This window comes from Rhodamnia argentea, chromosome 9 (genome assembly GCF_020921035.1).
Source record: "Rhodamnia argentea isolate NSW1041297 chromosome 9, ASM2092103v1, whole genome shotgun sequence".
Lineage (NCBI taxonomy): Eukaryota > Viridiplantae > Streptophyta > Magnoliopsida > Myrtales > Myrtaceae > Rhodamnia > Rhodamnia argentea.
In genome coordinates this window covers 3,907,920-3,932,430 of record NC_063158.1, presented here as the reverse complement: position 1 = coordinate 3,932,430, position 24,511 = coordinate 3,907,920, and the positions used below count along the sequence as shown (strand labels likewise).

Below are 24,511 nucleotides of genomic sequence, written 5' to 3'. Positions count from 1 at the left end.
CTTTATTTAATCGTACGATTAACGAAAAGAAAGAAAGAAAGAGCACGATCCGTCCATCCTCGTAAAGCCCTGTGGAGCAACGGAAAACAAAGGAAACATTTTAAATAAAGGTGTGAGGTGAATTTTATTTTAGATACGAGTTTGAACCGACCATTATAGTCTTAGATAAGGATCTGACTTTCCGATTGGTAAGAACATTTTCATCTTTTTACTTTTTCAATTATTTTTTAATTATTTTTCTTCATTTTTTTTGTTTTTTTTTTTTTTTTTCGGCGGTTACCGAAGAGGGTTGGGCGAGGGACGGTCTCACCTGGACGAGGCTGCCCTAGAATCAGCCAGCAAGGGTCGTTGGGTCTTCGCTGGTCGCGGAAAAGAGTCAAAAGGAAATGAGGAAAAGAAAATAAATAAAAAAATTGAAATTAAAATCTTTTTTGAACGAAAATGCCCTTGATCGGCTAGAATATTTAGCCAACCAGCGAGGGATGCCCTTATTTTGAGTATAAAGTGGTCATTTCAAGTCCTTAATTGTGAAAATAATAGCACTTCAGATTGTTATTTGAAATTTTTTTCGAAAATCAATATGATTGAAAAGGTGAAATTCAAAAGAATTTTGTGAATTTCTTTTAGGAACGATCGGGTGGTATTACGATTGCCCGGAAAGATTTGAACTCAAGACTTCCCGATCCGGTACTATATAAGATTTTGTGAGATTACTGTTGACTAAATTATAAAAGCTTACGCTTTTAGATCAACATATGATGTGATATTTAAGTATTCTATCACGAAAATCGTGCAATTAATAGTGTACCCAAAATGTAGTTCCTCTCTAGAAGCTTGATTCTACCCTTTTTTATTTCAATCACTCAATCAACAACATCAAGAGTCATTAGGGTTTTTACTACTATGTATCTATATGCCTAGTAGATTCTACACCGATTGCGTGCCGAATTCATAACATCTAACTAACTCGGTAAACGACTTCACAACCGGCGCGATCGATTCCGTGTCTGCCCACTTGAATCTAGAGCAATTGACATTTCAAACATGAATAAGATAAAATCAGCGACTTTGACCAACTAGAAGAAGCTTCGAACGAAACCGATTCGTTAAATTTGAGCCTTTGGACTGGTCATGGAAAACGTTAATCCACACGTGGATGCTAGTGATTGTTGCATTAGCAGAAGCAAATGGTCTCGCTCTCTAATTCTCAATGAGCCAAGACCCCAAAAAAGAGCAACCCATACGAGACAAGATTAGACATCTCAATTTGACTATTAATTTTGACCCAAAAAAAAAATTGGACTATTAATTGCACCTGTTGCATTTCAACTTCACTCACCCCCAAGACTTGATTAATTACCCTAATCTCAACTTATCTCTTCTTCTTCTTTTGGGTTTATTTTTCCTTTTTCTTTTCCTTCATATTTTTTCACTTGCGGGCGATAATTATAAATCGTCACACCTCCTCCATTTTCCTCATGCCCCAAATCCGCTCGGCATCGCCTCACACTCCCTCAGTCCACACTATCTTTCCGCGTGCCGACCATCTCTCTCTTCTCTCTCTGTGGCGCAAACGCTTTTTCACCGCCCCATAAAGATTCAACTCACGCCATAAACGCAGCATACAAAATCCACCGTTAGCTTCATCTCGAATTGGGACTCCGATAATCTCTTCAACGCCCATAACGGGATAGAGGGTATAGCCAATTTCATGATGAGCAACCTCGACATCGCTACCAGCTTGAGGAGGAGGAGATGCCGACGATTCAGGCTCCGAGCCAAGCTCACGAAGCTCTGCCGATGGATTTCCCTACCCGGATTCCACAACCAGTGCCCGACGTACCACCGCTTGGGCTCTCCCCCTCCTCCATCTCGTCGCAACCCCATCTGCAAGATCCTCAATTTGGCCAGGCAGAGGCTGCGCCACCTCAAACCCGGCCGTCACGGGTACGTCCGGGTCGGGCACGACCCGGGAGAGAAGGGCCCGTCGCTGGACGTGCCGAAGGGACACATGGCGGTGTACGTGGTGGGCCAGTCGGGGGGCGACGCTCGCCGGGTAGTGGTGCCCGTGATGTACTTCAACCACCCGCTGTTCGGGGACCTGCTGCGGGAGGCGGAGCTGGTCTACGGGTACGACCACCCGGGGGGGATCACGCTTCCCTGCGGGATCTCCGAGCTCGAGAGGGTCCAGACCAGAATCGCCGCGGTGGGCGGCGGTATCCGGCGGCTGACGGGGTGGGGGCGGCGGAGCTGAGATTCTGTCTCTTGAGTTTGAGGGCGCAGGTGGGGCCGTCGGAGATCGGGATTGGGTGGTCGGCGAGAATTTCGCGACCCAAATTTTGATATAAATAAGCGGTCACATGATTTTCTTTGTAGTTTTTTTTTTTCACCTCGAAATTTTCTTCTGTAATTTCTTCTTCTTCTTTTTTGTATGGGGGCTAAGTGAACTGTGTAGAATCTGTAGATTGCATTGCAAAGACAAGAATTTACTCTTCACAAGGGCAAGAGGAATTGAAAAGATTAAAAGATTTCTACTGCATTTACTGCAATACACTCGAATCACGCTACGATCTGACCCCCCCCAAAAAAAAAAAAACTAATCATGCTAGAATGCCTGTAATATGGGAAAATGTAATTACTAGGAGTGATCGGTTTCTTATTCGGTTCGGTCCCACCCAAGAACCAAGAACTTGATCATATGGATCGATTTCCAGTTTTTAGAATCGTGGATCAGATGAAGGTGCTCGGAACCGATCGAAATTGATTTTTGATAAGCCTAGCTCTTGTTATCGGCAAGGATTGCAGGACTTCATTAGGTGGATGGAAATTGATTTTTGCTTATGTGTTGGATTGCAAGACTTCATTGCTGCATGTGATGTTAAATTTTAAGAAGCCTAGCTCTTATTATCAGCATTCCTCTACATGCAGGTCTAACAGCCAGTAGGAATTGACTTTTGTTTCCCCCTTGCTTCTGTCATAATGTTGGTGATGGCTCTTTGTGAAAATTGTGCTATTGAATCAGAAAAAAAAAAGTTCTTTTCTCTTAATCTAAAGCAGAAATCTATTTGGTAACGTAACTTTATTTTTCCACTTATAGAGTTTTTTTTTTTTTTTGCTCCAGAAATAATTTTGAAGCCACTTGAAGAAGTAAAAAAAAAAACTACTTCTCTCCAAAAATAGAAAAATCAACTTCCGCTCAAAAGTAGAAGTAGAAAAATTAACTTTTAATCGGAATTTGATTTCTAGAACAGAAGTATTGCCTTGCACACCATAAACTTATCATTCCTCTAGTACCATACAGATCACACCAACCAATGCTTAAGATTTGTAATTCCTCCGGGAGAGGGAAAGAGTAAAGACGCGTGAGAGAATGAGAGTCTCGCGAAAATACTAATTAGCTTTATATTTTTCAAAAAAAAAATTCAGTCCAATTGTGCAGTTCGAGAAGTCCAATTCTCCCTTGGAACCTAAAACAAAATCGCCCAGTCATGGGTTCCATATTTAGGAATTAGGAACCGGATCGACACCTCTGAGAATCGGACCAAACTGACCGGTTTGATCCAGTCCGATCCAAACGATTTTCGATTCGATTAGTTCATCTTGCTCGTCCCTAGCAATCAAAAAGCTAGCTCTAAACCCACATGTCACTCATCCAAAGATAAAATGTGTAATCAGCCGTGATTGCTAGGGGCGAGGAATCACGGCGGATTACATAGCGATTGATAAGGAATAAAGCGAAAAAAGATTAGGTCGGCACAACATGTTTCCATCAATCATCTGATAATAAAGCGTGACTAATATAATTCTCTTGCCTTTTCTTTTCTTTTCAACCTCTGTCTCTTGCATTATCCTTTTCCTTTTATGCTTTTCCAGTTGCAGCTGTCCACAGCGCGAGCCCTTTGCTTTTGGGCCGAAAATAGAGTGGACTTTGGGCCCACCTATGTCGGAGTAAAAGTGCGGGCCCAGTTTAGGGCTGAGGGAAGTGCGGATCCGACACGGCTCTAACTTGTCTTCACGTGCGCAGTTTCAGTGTGCGGTGTCCACGTCACCAAATGGGCAATCAGTTTTGTTTATGTTGACTTGTACGGCAAAAATTGCAGAAATTACCTACCAGAACGAACGAATATACCAACGAAAACGGTAGGAGTGGTAAAATGGCAAGTTGCAACGTCTCTCTCGGCTCAATCTGTCATCATCATCATCTTCTTCTTCTTCTTCTTCTTCTTCATGTAGACATGGCCAAATGAAACCGAGGTCCTAAACCGGCCAGTTGACCGGACCCACGGTTCCAACCCGTTTTTTTTTTTTTTTTTTAAAGGAAAGGCCCGAAAGAAAGAGCCGTTGGGCTCGAGAACCGGTGGTTTCGAACCGAAACCGGAACAGGCCCGAAACCGCCGGTTCCACCTTTTCGTGGAACCGGAATCGGCGGTTCGACCGAACCGGCCATGTCTATCCTCACGTGCTCAAATGGATGGGCCGAGTCCCAAGTTGTGCTAGAAACTAATGAATAATTCAGGATTAATTAGAGATTGATTTATCGCATCGACATATACATAGTGATGTGACAGAAATTTATAAAAAAATCTTGAACGCGGCTTACATGTTTGAATGATAAGTTAAGAGTGTATAAAATTTACTTCAATAATCTGATTTTTGTACATTTTTTTTTGTATTTTATGGATGAACAGTGAGAAGGGATAGCGTCGTCGAATCATCTTAACCGCGACCAAAGAAATTCCATAAGTTATAAGCTATAACTAATGGTTATTTTTTTAGTGAGCTCGTCACCGCTGTCACACTAGGATTAGCAGAGCAGGCATGGTACTTCAATATGAAATGAATAACGAGATTCTCAAGGTTTCAGAGTAATGCATTGTTCTTTCAAGAAATATTGAATATACTGCAATAATAACCACGTTAACCGCCCGTTACAAGTTAGCAAAGGTCAGATTGTAAGTGAACAATAAGCAAAACTATGTTACATGTAAACTTTGAGCTAATTAATCAACAACCGTTTTGGTCACCTTCGCCTTGGGTCGTACCATATGGGAAGAATCAATTCCAACCTAGAAAAGATGTAAACTTCGTCTTTTCAAATGATCTTTTCCCATGGCCATACAAGGTTATTCTCAGTTAAACAGATCAGGAAGCTGAAAGGCCAAGAGTCAACAGATTCGCCGGCACAAAACAGAGTTTGCAAATGCATAGTTTTTGCCTGATCCTTATGTGAAAACCAATATGCAATATCAAGATACTGAGATCATTGCAATTGCATAAACAGAGGGACCACTGAAATGGACTCTTTTATGTCTGTGAACTATATATACAAGTTTCCTTAACCCATTCAGGTACTGAAACCAAGATTGGAAGGATGCAAGAGACCGCCGTGGCCGCCACATGCACTTGCACAAGCTTCCTCCATCAATTCTCGGGTCACTCTGCTGTTGCAGATGTTGGCGAACGCCCTCATGTGCTTCATCCCGTACTGCGTCAGCGACCCACAATGCGTCTCAAAGACTCGAACCTACGACAATCCAAAGTTTTGAGCCATCACCTTGAAGCTGTTACTGGCTCGCAAGCGAAAACAGGGAAGAGAATGAGACCAGTATGAGATTACCATAGATTTGAGGCATTTCCAGTCATCGACCAGGGGAAGACCGGGCTCTCTCAAGGCAGTTAGGACAGACGAGCCCTTCTCAGGTCCGTAAAGAAGTGCACCGATCATTTTGACGCTGCCATCGAGATGAATTCTGTGCGTCATAGTACTTGATATTTGACCTAGGATCTCCTTCCTCTTCTCTGGATTGTCTCCTGTTTTCTTGTACTGCACAGCATTATGCCTAGTTAAGGCTTGAAGTAGAGAAACCGCAACAGGCTTATTCAATTTAGCATATCATTCCAAAGTGACATCCAATGCCTAACTGTACATCTGAGAGTTCCTCTTCTGCTGGGGCATTAAAATTACAAGCGCCAAATTTTCATTGGTACAACATCCCGATTCGAGCGTAGACCATGTATCTTTGTACAGTCCTCTGACTTGAGGAGATGAGGAAGAAATGACCCAATCTTCTATTTAGAGAATATCCAGAAGAATGGATGAACGCTTACGGTTAATTATCAGGGTAAAAAATGTAGCTTAAGCGTACCATCTGCCACAAGAAGTGAAGATCCGCGTCTCTTTGATTAATGACGCCCATGAACTCGGGAGGGACTCTGTTTGGTGGGAAGTTCACCGTTGCAGGATCAAAACCTTGATACAAGTAAAGCCTCTCATCCTGAATGCTTTGGTTCCCATACTCCATCACATGTGAACCGGCATTATACGTGTTGAAATTGGATGTCCGCAACTTCACCTGCGCAATCACGATCATTGATCTGTCAGTGACCAACCTCAGTCACAGGGTTTTAAGCATATCGAACGCTCGGAGCATCAACTTAACCGTTTTATATTGTTGCTTCACGGTTTCTTCCTTGAGATTGTGAGTCTCACTGTACAAGGTCGCATAGAGTTAGATCATTAATTAACAGCAGGACAACATATGATTCTACAACTGGAAAATCACTTCTATCAGTGAACATAGAGAGTCGAAAAGTCCAAATGTACGAGGCTTTACGTAGAACAATTAGAGTTTTCATATACTAATGTCCTTCCCTAATCGGTGTGGCAGTTATTCTAGGAAAAGACTAAACTCCAGAAAACCAGACTTACTTACCTGTCTTCCATCCACGCGACACTATACAAGTCACCCAAGCAAGTGACGTACTCTGGAGGTGGTGAAGGTTCCATTCCAGGACAGTAAGTTCCAAAGCTGCTCTCCTGTGCGTTTGACGCTGTCATCACATAGATATCTAAATCTTTCGGCATTATCCCTTCAAAGACACTCCCGCTCTCGCATGCTTCCACATATATAACCTGTGTACAGGCCAGGGATATTGCGCCTCATCGGATGACTAAAAGCAGAAAAATGATGGGTAAGTGAAAAAGCCAATTTCAAGAACGAACTCAATACCATCTCTTTGTAGCCCTTGGCTGCATGTTTTTTCTTTAATACATTGATGAAGTCCATGGCATAGAGGAATGGCATGTTCGGCATCCCTGTATCGATTACCAATTAGTGATGTCGAAGAGTCCCCAATTTTGGCACAAATTGAAGATGTTCTTCATGAGAGATCTCTTCGAACCATCACCACCACAATAAAAAATAACATGCAGCCTTTCTAGGACAAAACTATCATGCATTTTCGGTCCAATTCAGATACAAAGTATAGAACCGGTTAGACAAGTATCACTTGTGATTGTCAAAATCCATCAAATGGGATTAAACTGCAAAACACAATGTGAACAATGTCTCAACTCTTTTCACAGTACAAGTTCCACCACACGTCATTGTTGAGTTTGGCAACTCCTATAGGTCGAAACTACTATCACAGCCAAGTCGAACTACGTTCAGGTTTGAAGTTACCCAGGGCAAACTAGCAAAGAAATTGCAGCAGATTTAACACAGGGGAACAAGTACTAAGACTCACCCAGAACACCAGGTCCTCCATGGTCAGAGTAATAGAGGAAGATTCTGTCGTCTGGTTTGCTACTAACCACCTTCCCGCTCCCGCCCTTCACGGCGCTCTTGTCTCCAAGAAGCACCGCATACAAATTTGCTGCCGTAACGTTTTCACCAGTGTAGTCCTGCCATGATCACCATCAATATCAGCAAACTATTAAATCTGTTTCACTTCCATTACTTCTCCACTTCCTAGTTTGTTACATGATTGAACTAGGAAAGACGATCCACTTTGTTTTAAGATTGAAGTCTAGCAACCTAGGTTCTGCTCAATAATTAAGTTCACTACTTAAAGATAAACACAATTGATTGGATCTAAATGATGACCCCTATATCACCATCCATCAATATCAGAATGACCCAAAAGTATCTTACAAACCACCCGATCATCCAACAACAAAGTGGCCAGGAACAATTCTTGTTTACTCAACCAAAAGACAACCAATAACCTCTCAAGACTTTAAAAAGGCAGACAAGACAACCGCAATGGAGCGGAATATTCTTCAAGCAAGTGCAAGGCACAGGGAAAAAGGAAAAAGGAGAAAGTTCTTACCTTAGGAACACCAGCATAAACATCATCACCACTGGGATGGTTGATGATGACCCCAGGCCTAGGGTTCAACTGATGCGCGGCAATGTCGTCGTACATGAACACCACTATGTTCTCTTCCTTGAGCCCTCCTTTCTTCAGAATTTGATACGCATGGCACACGTCCGCCTGCATGAACGTATGCCCAAACGCATACACGTTTGTATCTTGACTGATGAATTCTTGAGCATACTAATCTCAAGCTTGTAGAAACAACAAGGAAGATAAAAGCTGTTTCAATTATGTTAATGAGGTGAGATTATCCACCATTTGAAAAGCTACACAACATGGCCTCATGTCTCTTTCCAACAGGTTAAATTTAAGCTCAACCCCAGTTGATGAGTCCTCGAGAAGAAAACGCGAGGGTTTAAGAGATGCAGAAAACTTTTCCATGTGAAAGATGAAAACCGAGAGCCAGTGATGGATAGAACTAAGAAAAGACGGAGCAAAATAGTACCTGATGCCTATAATTTCCATAACCGGACGAACCGGCCACGAGAACGGCCCATCTTGTCCTGACCCCCTGGCCTTCATCATCCCCAGCTTCCTCTCTCTCGGACGGCATGCGAATCTCCGGCTCGGCAAACCCGAACGTCCAGTCGGGTCGGCCGGGTCGGCTCACTCCCCGGGCTTCCAAGCAAGCTGCGAGCATGAGCAGCCAGGCCGAGCTGATAAAGAAAGCACGTCGCCGACCCATGATCACAGAGGGACAACAATCCCCTTCAAGGGAACTAAACAAAGTTAACGGAGACGGCGGCGAGAGGGCGGAGAGAGAGAGAGTATATAAGGAGAAGAGAAAGAGGAGGGGCCGGGGGGCGGGGGTGGGTGGAGAGGTGATACAGCGTAGAGAGAGAGATAAGGTGATGAGACCGAGACCGAGACCGAGAGCCAGAGCCAGAGCCTTTGTGGTTTGTTCACAGCAAAGCAGGGGGGGTTGCATGCAGGAGAAGAGAGCGACACGCGTGAAAGAGGTCTGAAAATGGTGGGTCCTTCGAAGCTCCTCGAGCAGCAGGTGTGCGAGCTGACGGAGTCGCGAGTCGGTTTTTAGCTTCTTCTCTGTCTGAAGACTCTCTGCTAAAAGTCCTGATTAAAAAAAAAAAAGGCTAATTTGATGAGGAAAGACCTTTTTGTCTTTTGGTTCTTTAATTGCAGCTCTGCAGGCGATGAAATGGACGAAAATGATCTCTCTTGTATGCAGGCGATGAAATGGAACTTATAATAACTTAACCAAGGTGTGTGAAAACTGGAGCTTGTCCAATCTGAGTTTTGATTTTTCTGGACGAAGAGTGGGACTTGAAACTCAACCTCCTTCCTTCTTCGCAGAAAACAACTTTGAAGAAGAAAATGTTTTAGTCGTGACGACGAAGATTGAACGGATATACCGTGATGATGGATCGAGAGATAGGCGATGTCTAGTCGTGTTAATTAGCTTGGCACCATGAAGCTTGTGGCTGACGTCTGGTTGTTGAGCGCTTGGAGATTTTAGGGCTGCAAAAGCACCGTAATTACTGCCCTTTCTAGTCATTTTACTTGGCGGATTTCGGGCCGATTGCTATTTATCAAGATCCATTAAATGATTTTCTTGTTGGTGCTTGATTATGACCCTGCAGATATCTAGGGTTATATTAACTTTTCCACTTGGTTGAATGGAGGGACCTACCGACCAAAGCATTGTTCTTTGAACGGTCCTTAATTGATCCAGGTTTAAAACTAACAAGATTCTCTAATCTCTTGGTCATTCCAGGCCGAGCCATGACAAAGCTGAGGCTATTGGAATAGAATAGATATAAAATTCTCTAAATCTTTTGTCGTTACCAGGCCAAGCCACGACAAAAAGCTGGGGCTGCTGGGGTATAAACCTCGAATTAGGTATTTCGATTATAGCTGTCGAATGAAGTTGATTGTCTAGGAGTATCGTGAGCTATTTCCATTGATTATCAACCTTGATTTCGACGTCTAATTTTCCTGGTACTTGCTATGTGGCCATGTAGAAAAGCAGCACTCATAATTTTTTAAATTCCATCAGCCTGCCATCTGCTTGACAAAAGCATGCAATTCGCTTCCATGCTACGAGTATGATATGTTAGGCTTGTCCGGATGCCTCGATCATGTCACGGCAGGCATCATTTACAGAAAGCCCAGGAGACCGATCTCGTTTTGCCGTTGGATCGCAGAAACATCCGGGACACACTTAACCGAAGGTATTTGCATTCCTAAACCTTCTCTTGGGTACAAACTTCTCCTCGACACCGATATTTTTCGACATCATCACAGCTACGCAGATATACGAATGTTTCAGCTCGGAAGGGAGACCCCGTCGTCGATGTCGATTGACAACCTTCCACCTACTACTATTGGCTTTCTCCTCATTCCAATGTGCAGCAGATCTCTTACAATGATAGCGGTATCACGACGAAATAATTTGAACGCAACACTACACTCATACGTTACTTAACGTCTACGCATCCATTAAAGACTAGCCACGTCCATCACAAGAGTGAAAAGGCACATCTCCTTGATTGGCCTGGCCTTCCAGGGGAACCGGTATGGACTCCATTCTGTATCAACTCATTAGAACAGGTTTCAACTTCTGATAAGGAAAACCGACAAACACCGGTTCTACCCCCAGAGGCTACACCACCTTTTTTTCAGCACTTCACAGAACAATTGTTGCATTACTGAGAGTCAAATCTCAGGCATGCATATACCACTAAGAAATCTGACAAGAACACCAAAATTGCGGGGGCGGAACCGAAAAAGAACCCACAATTTATACTGTGAAGAAAGCATTTCAAAATTTGCAACTAAAATATGTTTCCAATAGTTAAGACCACTTGATTTCACACCAGGGAATTACAGATAAAAACTCATGACCTCCTCATGCAAAATACAGTACTCATCTGATCTGGACTATTCCTGCGCTGACCAGCTTCTGGATCTTGTTCATCACCATTGGGTTCTTTGTGTGCTCTTGCGCAGCCTTCGGGTTCTCCTGGAAGTCTATCAACACCTGCCAAACACACGTGGATGTTAGCCAACCCAGTAAAATCTTGCTGATTGCTTAGTATCATGAGATCAGTTTCCTAACCTGTCTCATTACAGGATCCGTGAGAATGTTCTGAATCTCTGGATCCTGCATTGCCTTGCCCTACATAAAAGAGAGAGATGTAAGAACAGGATCCTCCCTAAATAATTGAATCAATAAAGGCTAAAACTTTGACAAGATGCAGAACCTGTCTCTCCTTCAACTCATCTGGAGTCAAATCACCACGACTTGCCTTGTTAATTTGTTCTACGCATCTGTAACAAGTATTAAGACTCGATTATGTACTGCAACAATCAATACCACAAAAGCCAGCAGTAAAAGCGGACCTCCACCATCAACGTCCATACCTTCGTACACCGTCGAGCAATTCCTGGTTGTTTGGATCATGCTTCAACCCCTCCTGATATGTTTCCAAAGCTTTATCATATTCCTTCATGAAGAACTGAACGGCACCTTTTCGTGTGTAACCCTTGGAGAAAGTTGGATCAAGCTCAATGCATTTCTCAGCATCCTTCAGACCCTCGGGCAGGGCCCCAAGTTTCGTGTAGCATGCTGCTCTATTACTATATGCCTGAAACAGACAAACAAGCATCAGCAATACCCCAACTGAGATACATATAGCAATAACGACAAAACCAAATATCCTTACCCTCGCATCTTCAGGGTTCCTTCTCAATGATTCCGAGTAATGCTTCACAGCCTCAGGATATTTCTGCTCTTTGAAACATTCATTTCCTGTCCACAAATGTAGGCAGTGCTTCAGCACTCATCAAGCAAATAAAATAGCAGAGAGAGACTACGAATGAACATCAGACATGCATATAGGTAAATCAAAATACAGAACCTTTCTCACGCTCCTCATCAGCCAATTTAGGATCGAAGTATTCCTGCTGTTCCAGTTCCTTCTTTGCTTTCTCAGCCTCGTTTAGTTTCTTCAATGTGTCTGGGTTACGATGCTCTGTAAGAGCCTTTTGGAAGGTCTCAATAGCAGGCTCATAGTCCTTTGAGCATTTCGCCATCTTTACAAGTGCAGTTCCCTTCCTTGTCAAGGCTCTAGCTACCATCTTGTAGTCTGATCTGAGTTCTCTTCCCCTTTCAACAGCCTTATCACAATCTTTGATGCAATCCTCATACTGGAAACAGTGTCAAAATATGAGAAAAGAGAAGCCAGATAAAAATATCTAGTTGCAAGAAATACAACTGCCGAAAAAGGAACACATACAACTGAAGGGCAAAATGATTATAGTTCAATGTCAAAGGTTATTGCAGGGCCACACACTACTTAGGACCAATTCAATAGCTCAGAATCTCCGATTGAAGAAGATTATCAAAAATTAAGCAGGAATAGCAACACAATCTTAAAACCAAAAACATCCATCAATACGCCATGCAAGTTACAATACTGGGCTGCCCCACGAGTATCGATGGACATGTGAAGAACGACAAATGCTTCTTTTTCCTTCAGCAAAAAGAACATCATTAGGAATTGCTCTGGCCTTCAGATTCTTGTTATCTCAGTGCAAAACTTTCAACACCAAGATTGAGACACAGTTATCGAGAACTCCTCTAGAAATGTCACCTCTCAGAATGGACATCTGCTTTCCTATATTAACCACACCAGAACCCAATGCTGCCACGCTTGCTGGTACAAAGAAGAAGGCTAGGACAAAAGAAAGCTCATACCAATCACAGTGAAGTACAGGACTAGAACGTCAAACAGCATTTGCCACTCTTCAGTATGCTCCTAAACACAAATGAACACGCCCAAACATATTGCCGGACATGCATAGAATTAAGGCTAGGCCTCAATGCCATGCAGCCAGAATTATCAGGTTTCACATCAGTGGGCTGTCATTGGTTTTTATTAAGAATGAGAAAAGCACCATCCATTTGTCTTCCAAGAAACAAAACCACAGAGGCTGGACACAGTTTAAAGACATGACACCGCTGCTCAGATACAGAACAGGATACTGACATCAACTCTACTTGATTTCCAAGCATGACCATCAACTGAAACCATCTAAAAGAGGCCAGGCAGACAATTAAAAAAGCTGATTAAAAAGTACCATAGCAAAGCCATAGCAAAGCATTTGGTAATTCATGGTTCATTGTTCCAATTTCCAACTTCCATCAGGCAGGCCAACATCTTCTGTTATTATTTCCGTTCCACCACGCATCGAGTACTTACTACTTAAACAGTTCTTTGTTCCACTCAAGCATTGCCAACAGGAACAAAATTAAATTTTCCTCCTGGAAATGGTAATGTCCTTTCTAGAGTAATATTACTGTCAGATAAAAGACATAACCGGTCTACCCAATAGCCCACATCCTAGATCCATACTACCTATGTCTCTAAACCAATCAATTAAGCAGGGCCTAAGGCCAGAACAAAATCATGAGCAACGTTTGTACTTCAAATGAAATTTGTTTAAGGACCACCGCCAGCAAGATATAAAGTTTCCTTGTACTCATTAGCAGGCACATTCTCGAACTACACCATTGCCTTGGTGCTCAGCCGGCAAAACTTTTGCCTTCATAAGAATCAACAAACAAGCACTCAACCAAATACGTGCTCACATCACAACAAGCACCAGAACGAATAAAAATAAACTATATAATCACCATATAGGACGAAGTTCTTACCCTTCCCATCTCCAAATACACAGCAGCTCTGTTCGTGAGAAAAGAAATATCCTCATCATCAAGCTCGATAGCCTTGGTGTAGTGCTGAATTGCAGTCTCGAAATCCTTCTTCTTATAAGCTGCATTACCGGCCTCCTTCTCCTTCTGAGCCTGAGCCTTCATCTCCTTTACTTCTCGCTCCTCCTCACTTATATCCATCGGCCCTGGCTCTGACTCTGGCACCGGCTCCGGTTCCTTGGCTGGCTTTTTGTCTGGCTTATTCGCTGGCGGCGATTCAGCCTCCGTCGCAGCCTCAAAGCCCGCATCCTGACCCGGAGTGTGCAATTTAACGTTCAACAGCACTCCAAGCGCCTGCATCACCCTCTGATCCTTCAAGTACAGATTCAGACTGCTAGGATTCTTCTGCAAATCCTGCATCATCCTCACAAAGTCCGGTTGCTGCAGGAAACTTCTGGTCGTCGGATCGGCCATCAGCTTTGCCCACATCTCCTGCCCCTGGAAAACATCCCCGAACGGATTGCTCGGCGGCGGAGCAGCACGGCTCCTGGACGACCCCGCGGCGGCCTGCGCGTCGGCCAAGCCGGACTTGAGAGCCTCGTTGCTAGGATCGATCTCGAGGCCCCTCTTGTAGGCGGAGATGGCGTCGTCATACCGGCCCAACCCCTGGTAAGCCGCACCGAGGCGGCTATAGCCCTTGGACCAGTCCGGCTTGAGCTCGACGGTCTTCTCAGCGTCGGCGAGGGCGTCGGAGTAGTTGTGGAGGGAGGCGTGGGCGGCGGATCGGTTGGAGTAGAGGACGTGGTTGGTGGAGGCGATGGCGATGGCGTCGGAGAAGTGGCGGACGGCGGAGTGGTAGTCGCCGGAGGAGAAGGCGGCGTTGCCCTTGGCTTTGGCTTCGTCGGCCATGGGAGATTGGGACTCGCGAGGCGCCGATTCGCGAAGGGTAGAGAGCAGGATTCGAGATCGGGGGGAGTGTGATTTATGGAGGACAGTAAAGTGGAAAGACGTGCTAGGGTTTATAATAATTGAACAAGATGGGAAAAGGAGGAGACGAGAGAGTTCTGGCGATGAGGAGAGAGAGAGAGAGGGAGAGGAGTGTGGTTCTGGAATGTTCTCCGTGCGTCCTTCGCTTCCATTGACTCGTGCGAAACGGCGTAGTGACGCTGGAATTTCGGTCTGTTTGGCCACGAGATTCGGCTTGTCCTGGTTCCGTTTGGGTACGAGTCAGCCGAGTTCTGTGTACTCCAGAAAAATTAAAAACGACAGAGTGGCACTATTCCGAATTTTTCGACGTTCATTTTAATAAAAAATTGTTCTTCTCACAAAAAAAAAAAAAAAACCTTCAAAAGTAGAAAAATATTTTTTTTCTTTTGAATAAGTTAAAATATTTAACCTCATCTTTCCTTCCTCCACTCGTTCACATTCCTTTATTTTTTATTTCCTTTTTTTTAATAGTTTTAAATAATTCAAAAAAATTATTTTGAAAAAAGTTCGAAATTTATTTTTTTTATTTTTTATTTTTCTTTTTCTTTTCCTTTCTTTTTTTTTTTTCCTTTCTCCTTCTTCCTCCGACGAGGAGGAGGAAAAAGGAGAAAGGTAAAAAATAAAAATTTAAAATTTAATAGACATAATAGAAAATCAAAGTTATTAAGAGGAGTGCATGGAAGAGAATTAAATCTGATACTTCATACTGGAACGGCGAAAATTATTTCCCAGTTCATTTTCAAGTTTTAGCAAAATATCAGAAAATATTGTCCGAATCTAGATATGTGAATGATTCCCTATGAGAACTTTGTGCAATATTCGAAACTGCATTTTCTTGTTATCACATTCATGAAATAAAATGTTTTAACTTCACTTGACCAGTTTTTAATGGAGCTTGGATGTTAAGCTTTTGCAAAATCGGCTCGACCCCAAATTTTATATTCTAAAGTGAAAGCTAGTAATTTTGTCAAAAACCTAAACATCTAAAGAAGGAAAACCCAGCGATGGAACATAGTGTAACAATTGAATTCAACGGTTCTCACATGAATGATACTCGTTAAACATCTCATAAAAAAAATTGTCATTTTCAATGCATTATTTATCCTTGTCATGTGTAATTAGTGCATTAGTGACAGAAAATATTTCGTTATTCAAATGATTAGCTAAGTGCTCCTCTTTATTAAGACACTTTCTACGAATTTAGGTTCTTAAAAGAAAAAGATGCTATATATATATATATATATATATATATGTTATAAATGTTGACACCTAAATTTTGACAACACATTTAGACATTTATTGCATGGAAAAATTAGGGATGGATCCCGACCCATAAAGAAGAAAATTAGTTAAATAACATATAGATATAACGAGCATTTTAATTAGGCCAATATAATTGCATTTTTATTGGACCAGAATTGACGGGCTCAAGTAGCGGAGGTTTTGAGCTTAATTAGATTAATTGGACTAATCCCATAAAGCGAAATTGGAATAAACCCTTAATTGGCCAAAATTACCATATGTTTTATACATGTGGGATTTCAAATTATGAGATTTTGATTTATTGGAGCAAACTTGGAGAGTAATTGAGCTCTTTATTATCATAATTTAAATCACATGTCAAAGAAATGTGTTTCCTCTTGTTAAAGACAAGATATATCTCTTACAGTCCAAGGTAGGAAAGTGAGAACTTGTTTTCTTGAAAGAAAATCCTAAGGGTTGTTCACAATGGGCAATACACAATAAAATGGAAAAACGACATGAGAGCCCAAAAAAAGAAAAAGAAAAAAAAATACATCATATGATGGGATTGATGAGAAAATATCTGAGAGCAAATGTTCGATGGAGAAAACTGAACTTGTCGGAATTGTGGATCAAGATTGGAGAGTTCAACATGCAGTCTCTTGAAAATGGTGAGTATGTATTTGTTCTAAGTCGGAACGCGATGAAATTTTGAGGAGATGTCCACGAAACCAAGTTCTTCAACTTCGCCAAAGGAATGGAGCATCAAAGATTTAGAGATCCCCTTGTAATGTTCACAGTCCCTGACGTTGTTGTTCCCGCCTCTTATCGTTCCTCGCCGATTACCGCCACCGTGAATCTTCCTTGAGACCCCCTCGGTATCTATCGTCGTTTGAGTCGACAATCCAATTCGGGTAATTTCCTAAGTTGTGTTTGATTCAAATAATCAGTTGTCTAAATTGTGGTTATTCAATTCTAACACAATTTGGAGTGAGATTTTATACATATCCTAAATAGGAAATTTCCTCTTTCGTTTCGTGCGTATAATTGGGGTTTCGATCTTTTAGATCCCCGCTACCTTCGTTTCCTTCATTTGGACGTGGTGAATAGTATACTTGGTTATGCGGGTTTAAGTAGTGCATGCTGCTAATTTAGTAAATTTTCACATAATGAAAGGTACAAACAAGAATTACATTACATGTCAGGATAGCTTGAATCCATATTATTTTTCTTTTTTTTTTTGGTGGAAATATTATCTTTCTTATTTAAAATTGCATATCATGTAGTAATTAGGAAATTTTCTAATTTGGATTTCGATTTAATATAAATTATTTCCTAGTTTATATTAGGCCATATGTTTTAGGCAATTTCATATTCTAGTTTGGATGAAAAACATAAAAATAATATGCATATATCATATAAAATTCATTGCATGGTGGCTGCGTCATCATGTTACCATGTCATCAAATCCATCATCTCATCATACGTCATAATATTTATGTCATTGCATGTCATATCAAATTAATTCTCAATTTCTTTTAACATCATTATAATTAGGTTGCATATGGATCGCTTGTCACGTGTCATTAGTTAAATTAGGATCACATTCACACAGACATAATTTAGATTGAAATTGCATCAAATGTATTGCATATAGTTTAATTCTCGTTAGACAGAAAAACCCAAACAGAAATAAATTTTCTTGCATTGAGAAATCATGTTTGGGCTAAAGATGCATTTTTTAATTAATATATTGCAGATATTGTGACATCAATCATAGAGAAGTTATGCTTCGATTAATGCATTGAGGTTCGTCTTATTTCTGGCAATTTATTTATTACGTTGATTTATTGAATGTTACATTATCTAATTGTGCACCCACGTAATCAACCCACTATATGTTAGTGGGTTAGGCTTAAAATTGACCAAGACTACCTACTAAATGTTTTTGACAACAATGAGAAAAGGAATAGAAAAGGCGTCAGATAAATTTATCATAATCAAGTCCATGTATCAATGAATATCCGGTTCGTAGAAATAAGGTGTTTTCTCACTTTATAAATATTTTTTACATTAAAGAGAATGAAAGGGTGTTAGATTTATCCAGCGTAATCAAGTCCATGTATGCATGAATATCTGATTAGCAAAAGTAGAGTGAGACTCTCACTTTCTAGTCGACCCACGATATATTAGTGGCAATTCTGAATAAATTAAACTGCATGTTTAAATAAAAACCCGAAAGTTGCGGTTGGTATGAATTTGAAAGAGTTGGGGCTAATTTTAAAGCTTGGTAATGCTTTAGCTTTTTTCTCTGGTGGTTCACCTCTGAATTCTGAAAACGTCCCCAACATGAGCAAGAGAAAAAAAAAAAAAAAACTGAAAAAGATCCACCTTTAAAACAGCTCAACATTTTAGACCAAAAAAAAAAAAAATCTCTATTTTGTGCCACGCACCTTCCTTTCCTTAAGTGATTCTAGGGTACTTAGAGAAGGCGCAGACTTCACATAATCTTTCATCGTTAGATTTTATTTTATTTTTTCGGTCGAAATCTTTCATCATTAGATTGAAATGCGACAAATTTCACTCATTCAACAAATCTCAATATCGACGATGGTGATTTTTGCTTTTCGATCTAAGAGTGAAAGATCAAGAGGCGCGACCCATCCTAGAGTTGGGTAGCAAAGTTTATGAACAAACTAAATTTTCAAACTAGTTCAAGGCTTCCAATCGTGCCGGCAATGAGCTTATATCAAATAAGCTCCATTGCGTCCCAACCCAACATTAATATCGTGAGTTTTTCTTCTCTTTTTGCTATTAGCATGAGATATTCATTGGTGCATTGGTTTTATGAATTCCCCGGAGACACTAATAGTTAAGACAAGTGAAAATAGAAATAGCACTGATCAACACAAATTGAAGAATGAGCGATGATATGATTCAAAAAGGTTATCTACTTCTAAGGGAAACATTTATATTGTCAAACCACAATTAATGAGACTTAACAAGTGTCCTAGAGGCACCCTTTAATATTCTTCTATCGATAAATTACAAGTATTGGATTGCTTTCATTCCACAATATTCAATTCCCAATTTGAAAAAAAAAAAATCAAGGCCGAGCCAGGCATTACATCACAGTAATTACTTTCCTCCCAACCAGAAGGAGCACAAAATTTCACTTCCAACCCACTGCAGAACAATGCAATTTACAGTTCTCCAAACTGAGCCTATTAAGGCTCAGTTCACCAAAACAGTCTGCATCGAAACCTTTCTCTCTCCATCTTCAAAGTCCTGCTAGCATTCACGTACCGACATTGCGAAGTAAAATTAAAAAGAGAGCAGAAAAAAGAGAATTGTCGCTTTCACCATCTGGAAAATTAGTTTAAGCAGCGACTTCCTGCCCCTTTGAGGCAAGTTGGTTCTGGATGTGCTGCGGGACAACGTCGAACTTGGCTAGCTGCATGGTGTAGGATGCACGGCCTTTCGTCATTCCGCGAAGGGTACTTACATATTGAAACATCTCTGCTAGCGGAACGAGGGCATCAACAACCTGAAGAGTTTAAAACCGAGCACGTGAGCATCTCACTAACAAATATATATATATATATATGGGTTGAAACTAACAAAGTTATTAATTCAGTGATAAAGCACAAAGAGTCTTCTACTCGAAAGTTAAATTCAACGAATCTCTCTTCACAAGCATGTTTCCAATTTGGAAAGGAAGTATATTTACGAAGCGCATTTGGCAACCCCAACATATAATCATGATGAGTACTAAAGCGGCATTACGCATATTAAGATCCACGAGAACCAGAAAGGATGTTCCATGAACACTGTACTACTCAAACTGGCAGTACATGGCATAAAAGATGCCATGAACTATATGAGTCAGAAGGCTACAACAGCATTAAAGGCTTATAATTCTTAGAAACACGCGAGTGATTTGGTCGGGTAGAGGCCAAGAGCCACATAATTCGGCTAATCAAGTCAAACTGAAGTATTCAAGCAAAACAAAACACATTTTCGGGCAGGAAGACAATTACACATGTCCAATATGAAAAAGATTTAGTAGTTCTCTCAAGAAGGCTCAGCAAGATCATAGCTGTGAGTTGGAGGCAAGCAACCAAGCTAGTGGGAAGGAGCACAGAAAACTCTGGACTGCTATTGCTTGGGTTGGATATAGACCAAAAACTGTATTTATGCTCCATACTGCAAAGCTAAATGAACAGCTGAGATAGGGTTGTTTTTCTTAATCTGTGTTTTAGGCACACCATAAAAGTTAACAGGCGCAAAAACCTCCGCAAGAAAAGAAAACTTGGATTTGTTTGCATTACCTTGAGGCCACCAGGTTTGTCACCAAAACTGTTGATCTGGCCTCTCCTCGAGTTCAGATCACCAATCACATCACCCAGGTGGTCTTCAGGTGTTACAACTTCCACTTCCATTATAGGCTCTAGCATCTTAGGGCCGGCTTTCCTCATTCCCTCCCGGAATGCTCCTCTGGCAGCCAGCTGGAATGCCAAGACACTTGAATCCACATCATGGTATGAACCATCAACTAATGCAGCACGCACATCGACAACAGGAAACCCTGCAAGAATTCCATTGCTCATACACTCTTCCAAGCCTTTCATTACTCCAGGTATATACTCTTTAGGAACTGCCCCTCCTTTGATCTCACTCTTGAACTCATAACCACTTCCCGGCTCCAAGGGCTCAAATCGCACGGTGATATCCGCAAATTGCCCTTGCCCACCTGACTGTTTCTTGTGCACATACTTTACTTCAGAGACCTTCGAAATGCTTTCCCTGTAGTTCACTTGCGGTGCCCCAACATTAGCTTCAACCTGGAAAAGCCAAGTTACAAAACGGCAGGGACAAATGACAAATAGGGATCTTCAAATACTAAATGAAATTTGTTGTGGCACTTCCGAAGAACCTGCCGTAGTGGAAAAGTGGATCAACAAAAGAAATAAGAAAGGCATGTGAATTATCAGCACGCAGGAGATGGATGCCAGAACACTGAAAGTTACGAGTGGTTTTTGAAACGATCTTGAAAATTTAGAATTGTAAAAAGCATCTTTCGGAATCAGTTTTGTGTTAACACCTTGAGTAAGTTACATACCTTAAATTCCCGCTTGAGCCGATCAACAATAATCTCAAGATGCAATTCTCCCATTCCTTCAATCACTGTCTGGTTGATCTCTTCATCACGCGAGAAATGGAAAGAGGGATCTTCTTGAGCAAGTTTGATCAGACCATTCGCCATCTTGTCTACATCAGCTTTAGTTTTAGGCTCAATAGCAACCTTAATAACAGGATCAGGAAAGTCCATCCTCTCAAGAAGTATGGGAGCATCGGGGTCACAAAGCGTTTCACCAGTTATCGTATCCTTTAGACCAGCAAGAGCAACAATATCACCGGCCAATGCAACTTTTACATCTTCCCTACTGTTGGCATGCATTTCAAGAAGTCTACCAATCCTCTCCTTCTTTCCTTTGTTCGCATTCAGTGCATATGACCCTGCAGTTAACTTCCCTGCATACACTCTCACAAAAGTGAGGGACCCCACGAAGGGATCACTCATGATTTTAAAGGCTAGTCCAGCAAAAGGCTCCTCATCACTGGGGGGCCTATCAATCGTTGCTTCTGGGTTCTCAGGATCAGAACCCTTCATTGGTGGCAGCTCAAGAGGTGAAGGCAAATAATCCACAACAGCATCAAGCAATGGCTGAACCCCCTTATTTTTAAAGGCTGAACCGCATAATACAGGGACAAAATTGCTCGATATAGTTCCTTTCCTAATTAATTTCTTAATTGTTTCCTCATCCGGTTCGACACCTTCAAGGTAGTTCTCCATGGCTTTATCATCTAACTCAACTATCATTTCAATCATCTGTGATCGGTAATCTTGAGCCATCTCTTGCAGATCAGCCGGAACATCATCATATACAAACTTTGCACCCAGCTCTTCTCCAGACCATATTATAGCCTTCATCTCAACAAGATCAACAACCCCTTGGAAATTATCTTCTGAACCAATTGGCAACTGAATCACAAGGGGTTTAGCACCCAAGTTTGTGACTATCATGTCCCTTGTCCGAAAGAAGTTAGCCCCAAGGCGGTCCATTTTATTGATGAAGCAAATTCTAGGTACCCCATATTTATCAGCTTGCCTCCACACAGTTTCGGACTGTGGCTCCACTCCAGCCACACTGTCAAACAAGCAAATGGCGCCATCCAAGACCCTGAGTGCTCGCTCCACTTCAAGGGTGAAGTCCACATGGCCAGGAGTATCAATGATGTTAATCCTGTGTTTGTTCCAAAATGTGGTGGTTGCGGCAGACGTGATGGTAATCCCCCTTTCCTGCTCTTGTTCCATCCAATCCATTGTAGCTGTACCCTCGTGCACCTCTCCAATTTTATAGTTCCTTCCTGTGTAGTATAGAATCCGTTCAGTTGTAGTAGTTTTCCCCGCATCTATGTGAGCCATAATTCCAATATTCCGGTAGTCCTTCAAGGGTACCGCACGCTTTCCATCTGGCAAGAATCAAGAGAAAAGTATGTCATTGGTGGCTGAACAAGCGTCAAACTAGAATAGGCTTAGAATTCCTATCATAGGTGACTAAAACGGCTCTGATCACTCATTTCACCATTACAAAGCAAGGCAATGAGCAGATCCCAATGTACACTCAAGACAAGCATCAACAAAATTACAACTATAGCAAATATTCAGTGAAGAAACAACACGTCAACAAGGTATAATTGTATGGAGGTCAGTCCTGACAGAAAATTCACCACCGAATCATATTTTAGGCGTCTTAACTTATCACAAAATGCGACAAAAGAAACAATTTTCTCAGAAAGAGAGAACACTCGGATTGTCCCTCACAAGTGACAATGCCTTGCCTCCAAACCAGTCAACCCGCGACTAGTCGGCGGGGAGGAAGAATTATGCCGAAACACGCAGAGGAAGGTCATTGCCAGGCATTTCGTCAGTCACCTGGCGGAGGAAAAACTACCGCAAGCAGAGCTCTCACCTAGCCTCGCCTCGCCTCGCCAGTCAAACGACACAATTACACTCGCACAAACAAATACTACCTCAAATTAATCGCCGAAACCACGATTCGGCACGTACCTCCGTCGGCCATGGCGAAAACAGAGCAGTCCCTCCGCCCCCGACGCTGCGAGCCCGGAGGCCTCGAGCATCCGGAGCCCAAGCGCATTCCGGCGAGGAACTGCGAGCCGGACGAAGAGAGGGAGGAAGCGCGACGACGAAGGCCTAGGAAGGGAGCGGGAGAGAGAAGCGCCGCGGGCCTCCTCTGGGAGCCGCTGAAGCTGCACACCGTGGACGGACCGGCCAACCTCACCGACTCCGCCGCCATCATGGGGCAAGGACCGCCTTGGTGGAGCGCGTGAGGGGCTCGCGTCTCAGAGCTCTCTCCAAGTCCGAGTTCAGCGAGGAGCGAGCGTTGGGGATAGCGAGGGGCCTAGAAAGCGCGAAGTGGCTCAGGAGCGAGCGAACGAGCTTGGAGGTTGAAGACCGAAGGTGATATAATTCCATTTTCTACTGGCTGGGAACAATTTCTTGGGGAAAATAGAAAGGGATTTTATGCTGTTACCCTTGCGATACCACTCGATTTACCAATCTGCCATCGATGATTGTTTGCCAAGAGAAGACGAAACCAGCCATATTCCCACACAGTATGATTTTCCAATGGATATATATTTCTTCTTTTTTTTGGGTCGAAATATTCCAATGGATATTCACAATCCAAGAATTGAAGTCATGGGCATTCGAGTAATTTTGCAAAATGACGTTGCAGGCATCGTTCATGGCGTCATCCATGAATTTTGTCTTTTTTTCATCCATGAATTTGGAAGCCACAGAAAGCAGAGCGAGGCAGAAGAGTTGCCACATCTCTCTGAATCCCTCTATCCTCACACCTCCCTCCAGCGGGTCTGGTAGGTCCCACCTGGCATTTTGGAAACTGTTATTTTTTATAATAAAAAAATCAAATAAGGACTTTAAACAACACCAATTTCTTAAATAAAAATCTAAAATGGGCTTTGTTTCAAAGAATGATCTCAAGTGGCCTTTTTATTTTAAAGAAGGAGCTACTCAAGGATATTTTTGTCATTTTCTTTTTATGATTTTTTTTCCTTTTTTTTTCTTTCTCTCTTTCCTTTTATTTTATTTTGTTCTGTTTCTTGTTTGGATCTTCATCTTATTCTTCTTTTGCAGTTGGCGCCCCTGCAAGTGGAGCTGCACAGAATGAACGCGGAGAACCAGGGGCTAGCCGACCACCGGCGACGGCCTCGCCCGGGAGTGGAGACGGCAGCCCCGGCGAGGGCCGTCCTCAGTTTGCCCTCGAACAGAGTCGCGGGCCTTCCTCATCGTGGTGTCCGTGGACTGATCGATGCTTGTCCTCGCGGCAGCATCCAACTTGG

The 24,511-nt window shown here is 42.2% G+C and overlaps 4 protein-coding genes across 6 annotated transcripts; 1 reads left to right on the top strand and 3 right to left on the bottom strand.

Moving 5' to 3' along the window:
- The first annotated feature begins 1,370 nt into the window (after positions 1 to 1,370).
- LOC115737010 (auxin-responsive protein SAUR36) lies at positions 1,371 to 2,366 on the top strand. 2 transcript variants are annotated; one of them, XM_048285208.1, is made up of 2 exons: positions 1,371 to 1,827; positions 1,861 to 2,366. In XM_048285208.1, exons 1-2 carry the CDS (start codon positions 1,712 to 1,714, stop codon positions 2,252 to 2,254), a joined length of 510 nt encoding a protein of 169 aa, XP_048141165.1. In that variant the 5' UTR covers positions 1,371 to 1,711; the 3' UTR covers positions 2,255 to 2,366. The 2 variants fall into 2 exon arrangements, with proteins under 2 accessions (XP_048141165.1, XP_030524814.1); XM_030668954.2 differs by having other exon boundaries at positions 1,378 to 2,366.
- A 2,816-nt stretch (positions 2,367 to 5,182) lies between these two features.
- LOC115736894 (legumain) lies at positions 5,183 to 8,935 on the bottom strand. Of its 2 annotated transcripts, none has more exons than XM_048284951.1 (9): positions 8,606 to 8,935; positions 8,113 to 8,277; positions 7,528 to 7,684; positions 7,011 to 7,096; positions 6,765 to 6,913; positions 6,441 to 6,489; positions 6,147 to 6,353; positions 5,618 to 5,824; positions 5,183 to 5,524 (listed from the first exon to the last, which is right to left on the bottom strand). In XM_048284951.1, exons 1-9 carry the CDS (start codon positions 8,843 to 8,845, stop codon positions 5,345 to 5,347), a joined length of 1,440 nt encoding a protein of 479 aa, XP_048140908.1. In that variant the 5' UTR covers positions 8,846 to 8,935; the 3' UTR covers positions 5,183 to 5,344. The 2 variants fall into 2 exon arrangements, with proteins under 2 accessions (XP_048140908.1, XP_030524627.1); XM_030668767.2 differs by having other exon boundaries at positions 6,714 to 6,913; positions 8,606 to 8,934.
- Positions 8,936 to 10,895: 1,960 nt separating this feature from the next.
- LOC115736893 (hsp70-Hsp90 organizing protein 3-like) lies at positions 10,896 to 14,921 on the bottom strand. The gene is made up of 7 exons (XM_030668766.2): positions 13,838 to 14,921; positions 12,039 to 12,327; positions 11,844 to 11,929; positions 11,542 to 11,765; positions 11,382 to 11,448; positions 11,237 to 11,296; positions 10,896 to 11,158 (listed from the first exon to the last, which is right to left on the bottom strand). The coding sequence occupies exons 1-7, from the start codon at positions 14,741 to 14,743 to the stop codon at positions 11,045 to 11,047; spliced, it is 1,746 nt and encodes a 581-aa protein (XP_030524626.1). The 5' UTR covers positions 14,744 to 14,921; the 3' UTR covers positions 10,896 to 11,044.
- A 4,266-nt stretch (positions 14,922 to 19,187) lies between these two features.
- On the bottom strand, positions 19,188 to 23,617 carry LOC115736960 (elongation factor G-2, chloroplastic). Its single transcript, XM_030668876.2, has 4 exons — positions 23,199 to 23,617; positions 21,186 to 22,600; positions 20,395 to 20,907; positions 19,188 to 19,610 (listed from the first exon to the last, which is right to left on the bottom strand). Exons 1-4 carry the CDS (start codon positions 23,446 to 23,448, stop codon positions 19,443 to 19,445), a joined length of 2,346 nt encoding a protein of 781 aa, XP_030524736.1. The 5' UTR covers positions 23,449 to 23,617; the 3' UTR covers positions 19,188 to 19,442.
- Positions 23,618 to 24,511: the final 894 nt, after the last annotated feature.

What these genes read in the sequence shown, in the direction of transcription:
- LOC115737010 (XM_030668954.2), top strand. Translation starts at nt 1,712, where the DNA reads ATGATGAGCAACCTCGACATCGCTACCAGCTTGAGGAGGAGGAGATGC.
- LOC115736894 (XM_030668767.2), bottom strand. Translation starts at nt 8,845, where the DNA reads ATGGGTCGGCGACGTGCTTTCTTTATCAGCTCGGCCTGGCTGCTCATG. An exon ending in CCAAGGGCTACAAAGAGATG is followed by an intron (nt 6,914 to 7,010) that starts GTATTGAGTTCG and finishes GCCTGTACACAG; the next exon opens with GTTATATATGTGGAAGCATG. An exon ending in GGAAATGCCTCAAATCTATG is followed by an intron (nt 5,525 to 5,617) that starts GTAATCTCATAC and finishes GGATTGTCGTAG; the next exon opens with GTTCGAGTCTTTGAGACGCA.
- LOC115736893 (XM_030668766.2), bottom strand. Translation starts at nt 14,743, where the DNA reads ATGGCCGACGAAGCCAAAGCCAAGGGCAACGCCGCCTTCTCCTCCGGC. An exon ending in TGTATTTGGAGATGGGAAGG is followed by an intron (nt 12,328 to 13,837) that starts GTAAGAACTTCG and finishes CACTGTTTCCAG; the next exon opens with TATGAGGATTGCATCAAAGA. An exon ending in ATGAGTTGAAGGAGAGACAG is followed by an intron (nt 11,297 to 11,381) that starts GTTCTGCATCTT and finishes TCTTTTATGTAG; the next exon opens with GGCAAGGCAATGCAGGATCC.
- LOC115736960 (XM_030668876.2), bottom strand. Translation starts at nt 23,448, where the DNA reads ATGATGGCGGCGGAGTCGGTGAGGTTGGCCGGTCCGTCCACGGTGTGC. An exon ending in TTTCGCCATGGCCGACGGAG is followed by an intron (nt 22,601 to 23,198) that starts GTACGTGCCGAA and finishes GATTCTTGCCAG; the next exon opens with ATGGAAAGCGTGCGGTACCC. An exon ending in GGCTCAAGCGGGAATTTAAG is followed by an intron (nt 20,908 to 21,185) that starts GTATGTAACTTA and finishes TGGCTTTTCCAG; the next exon opens with GTTGAAGCTAATGTTGGGGC.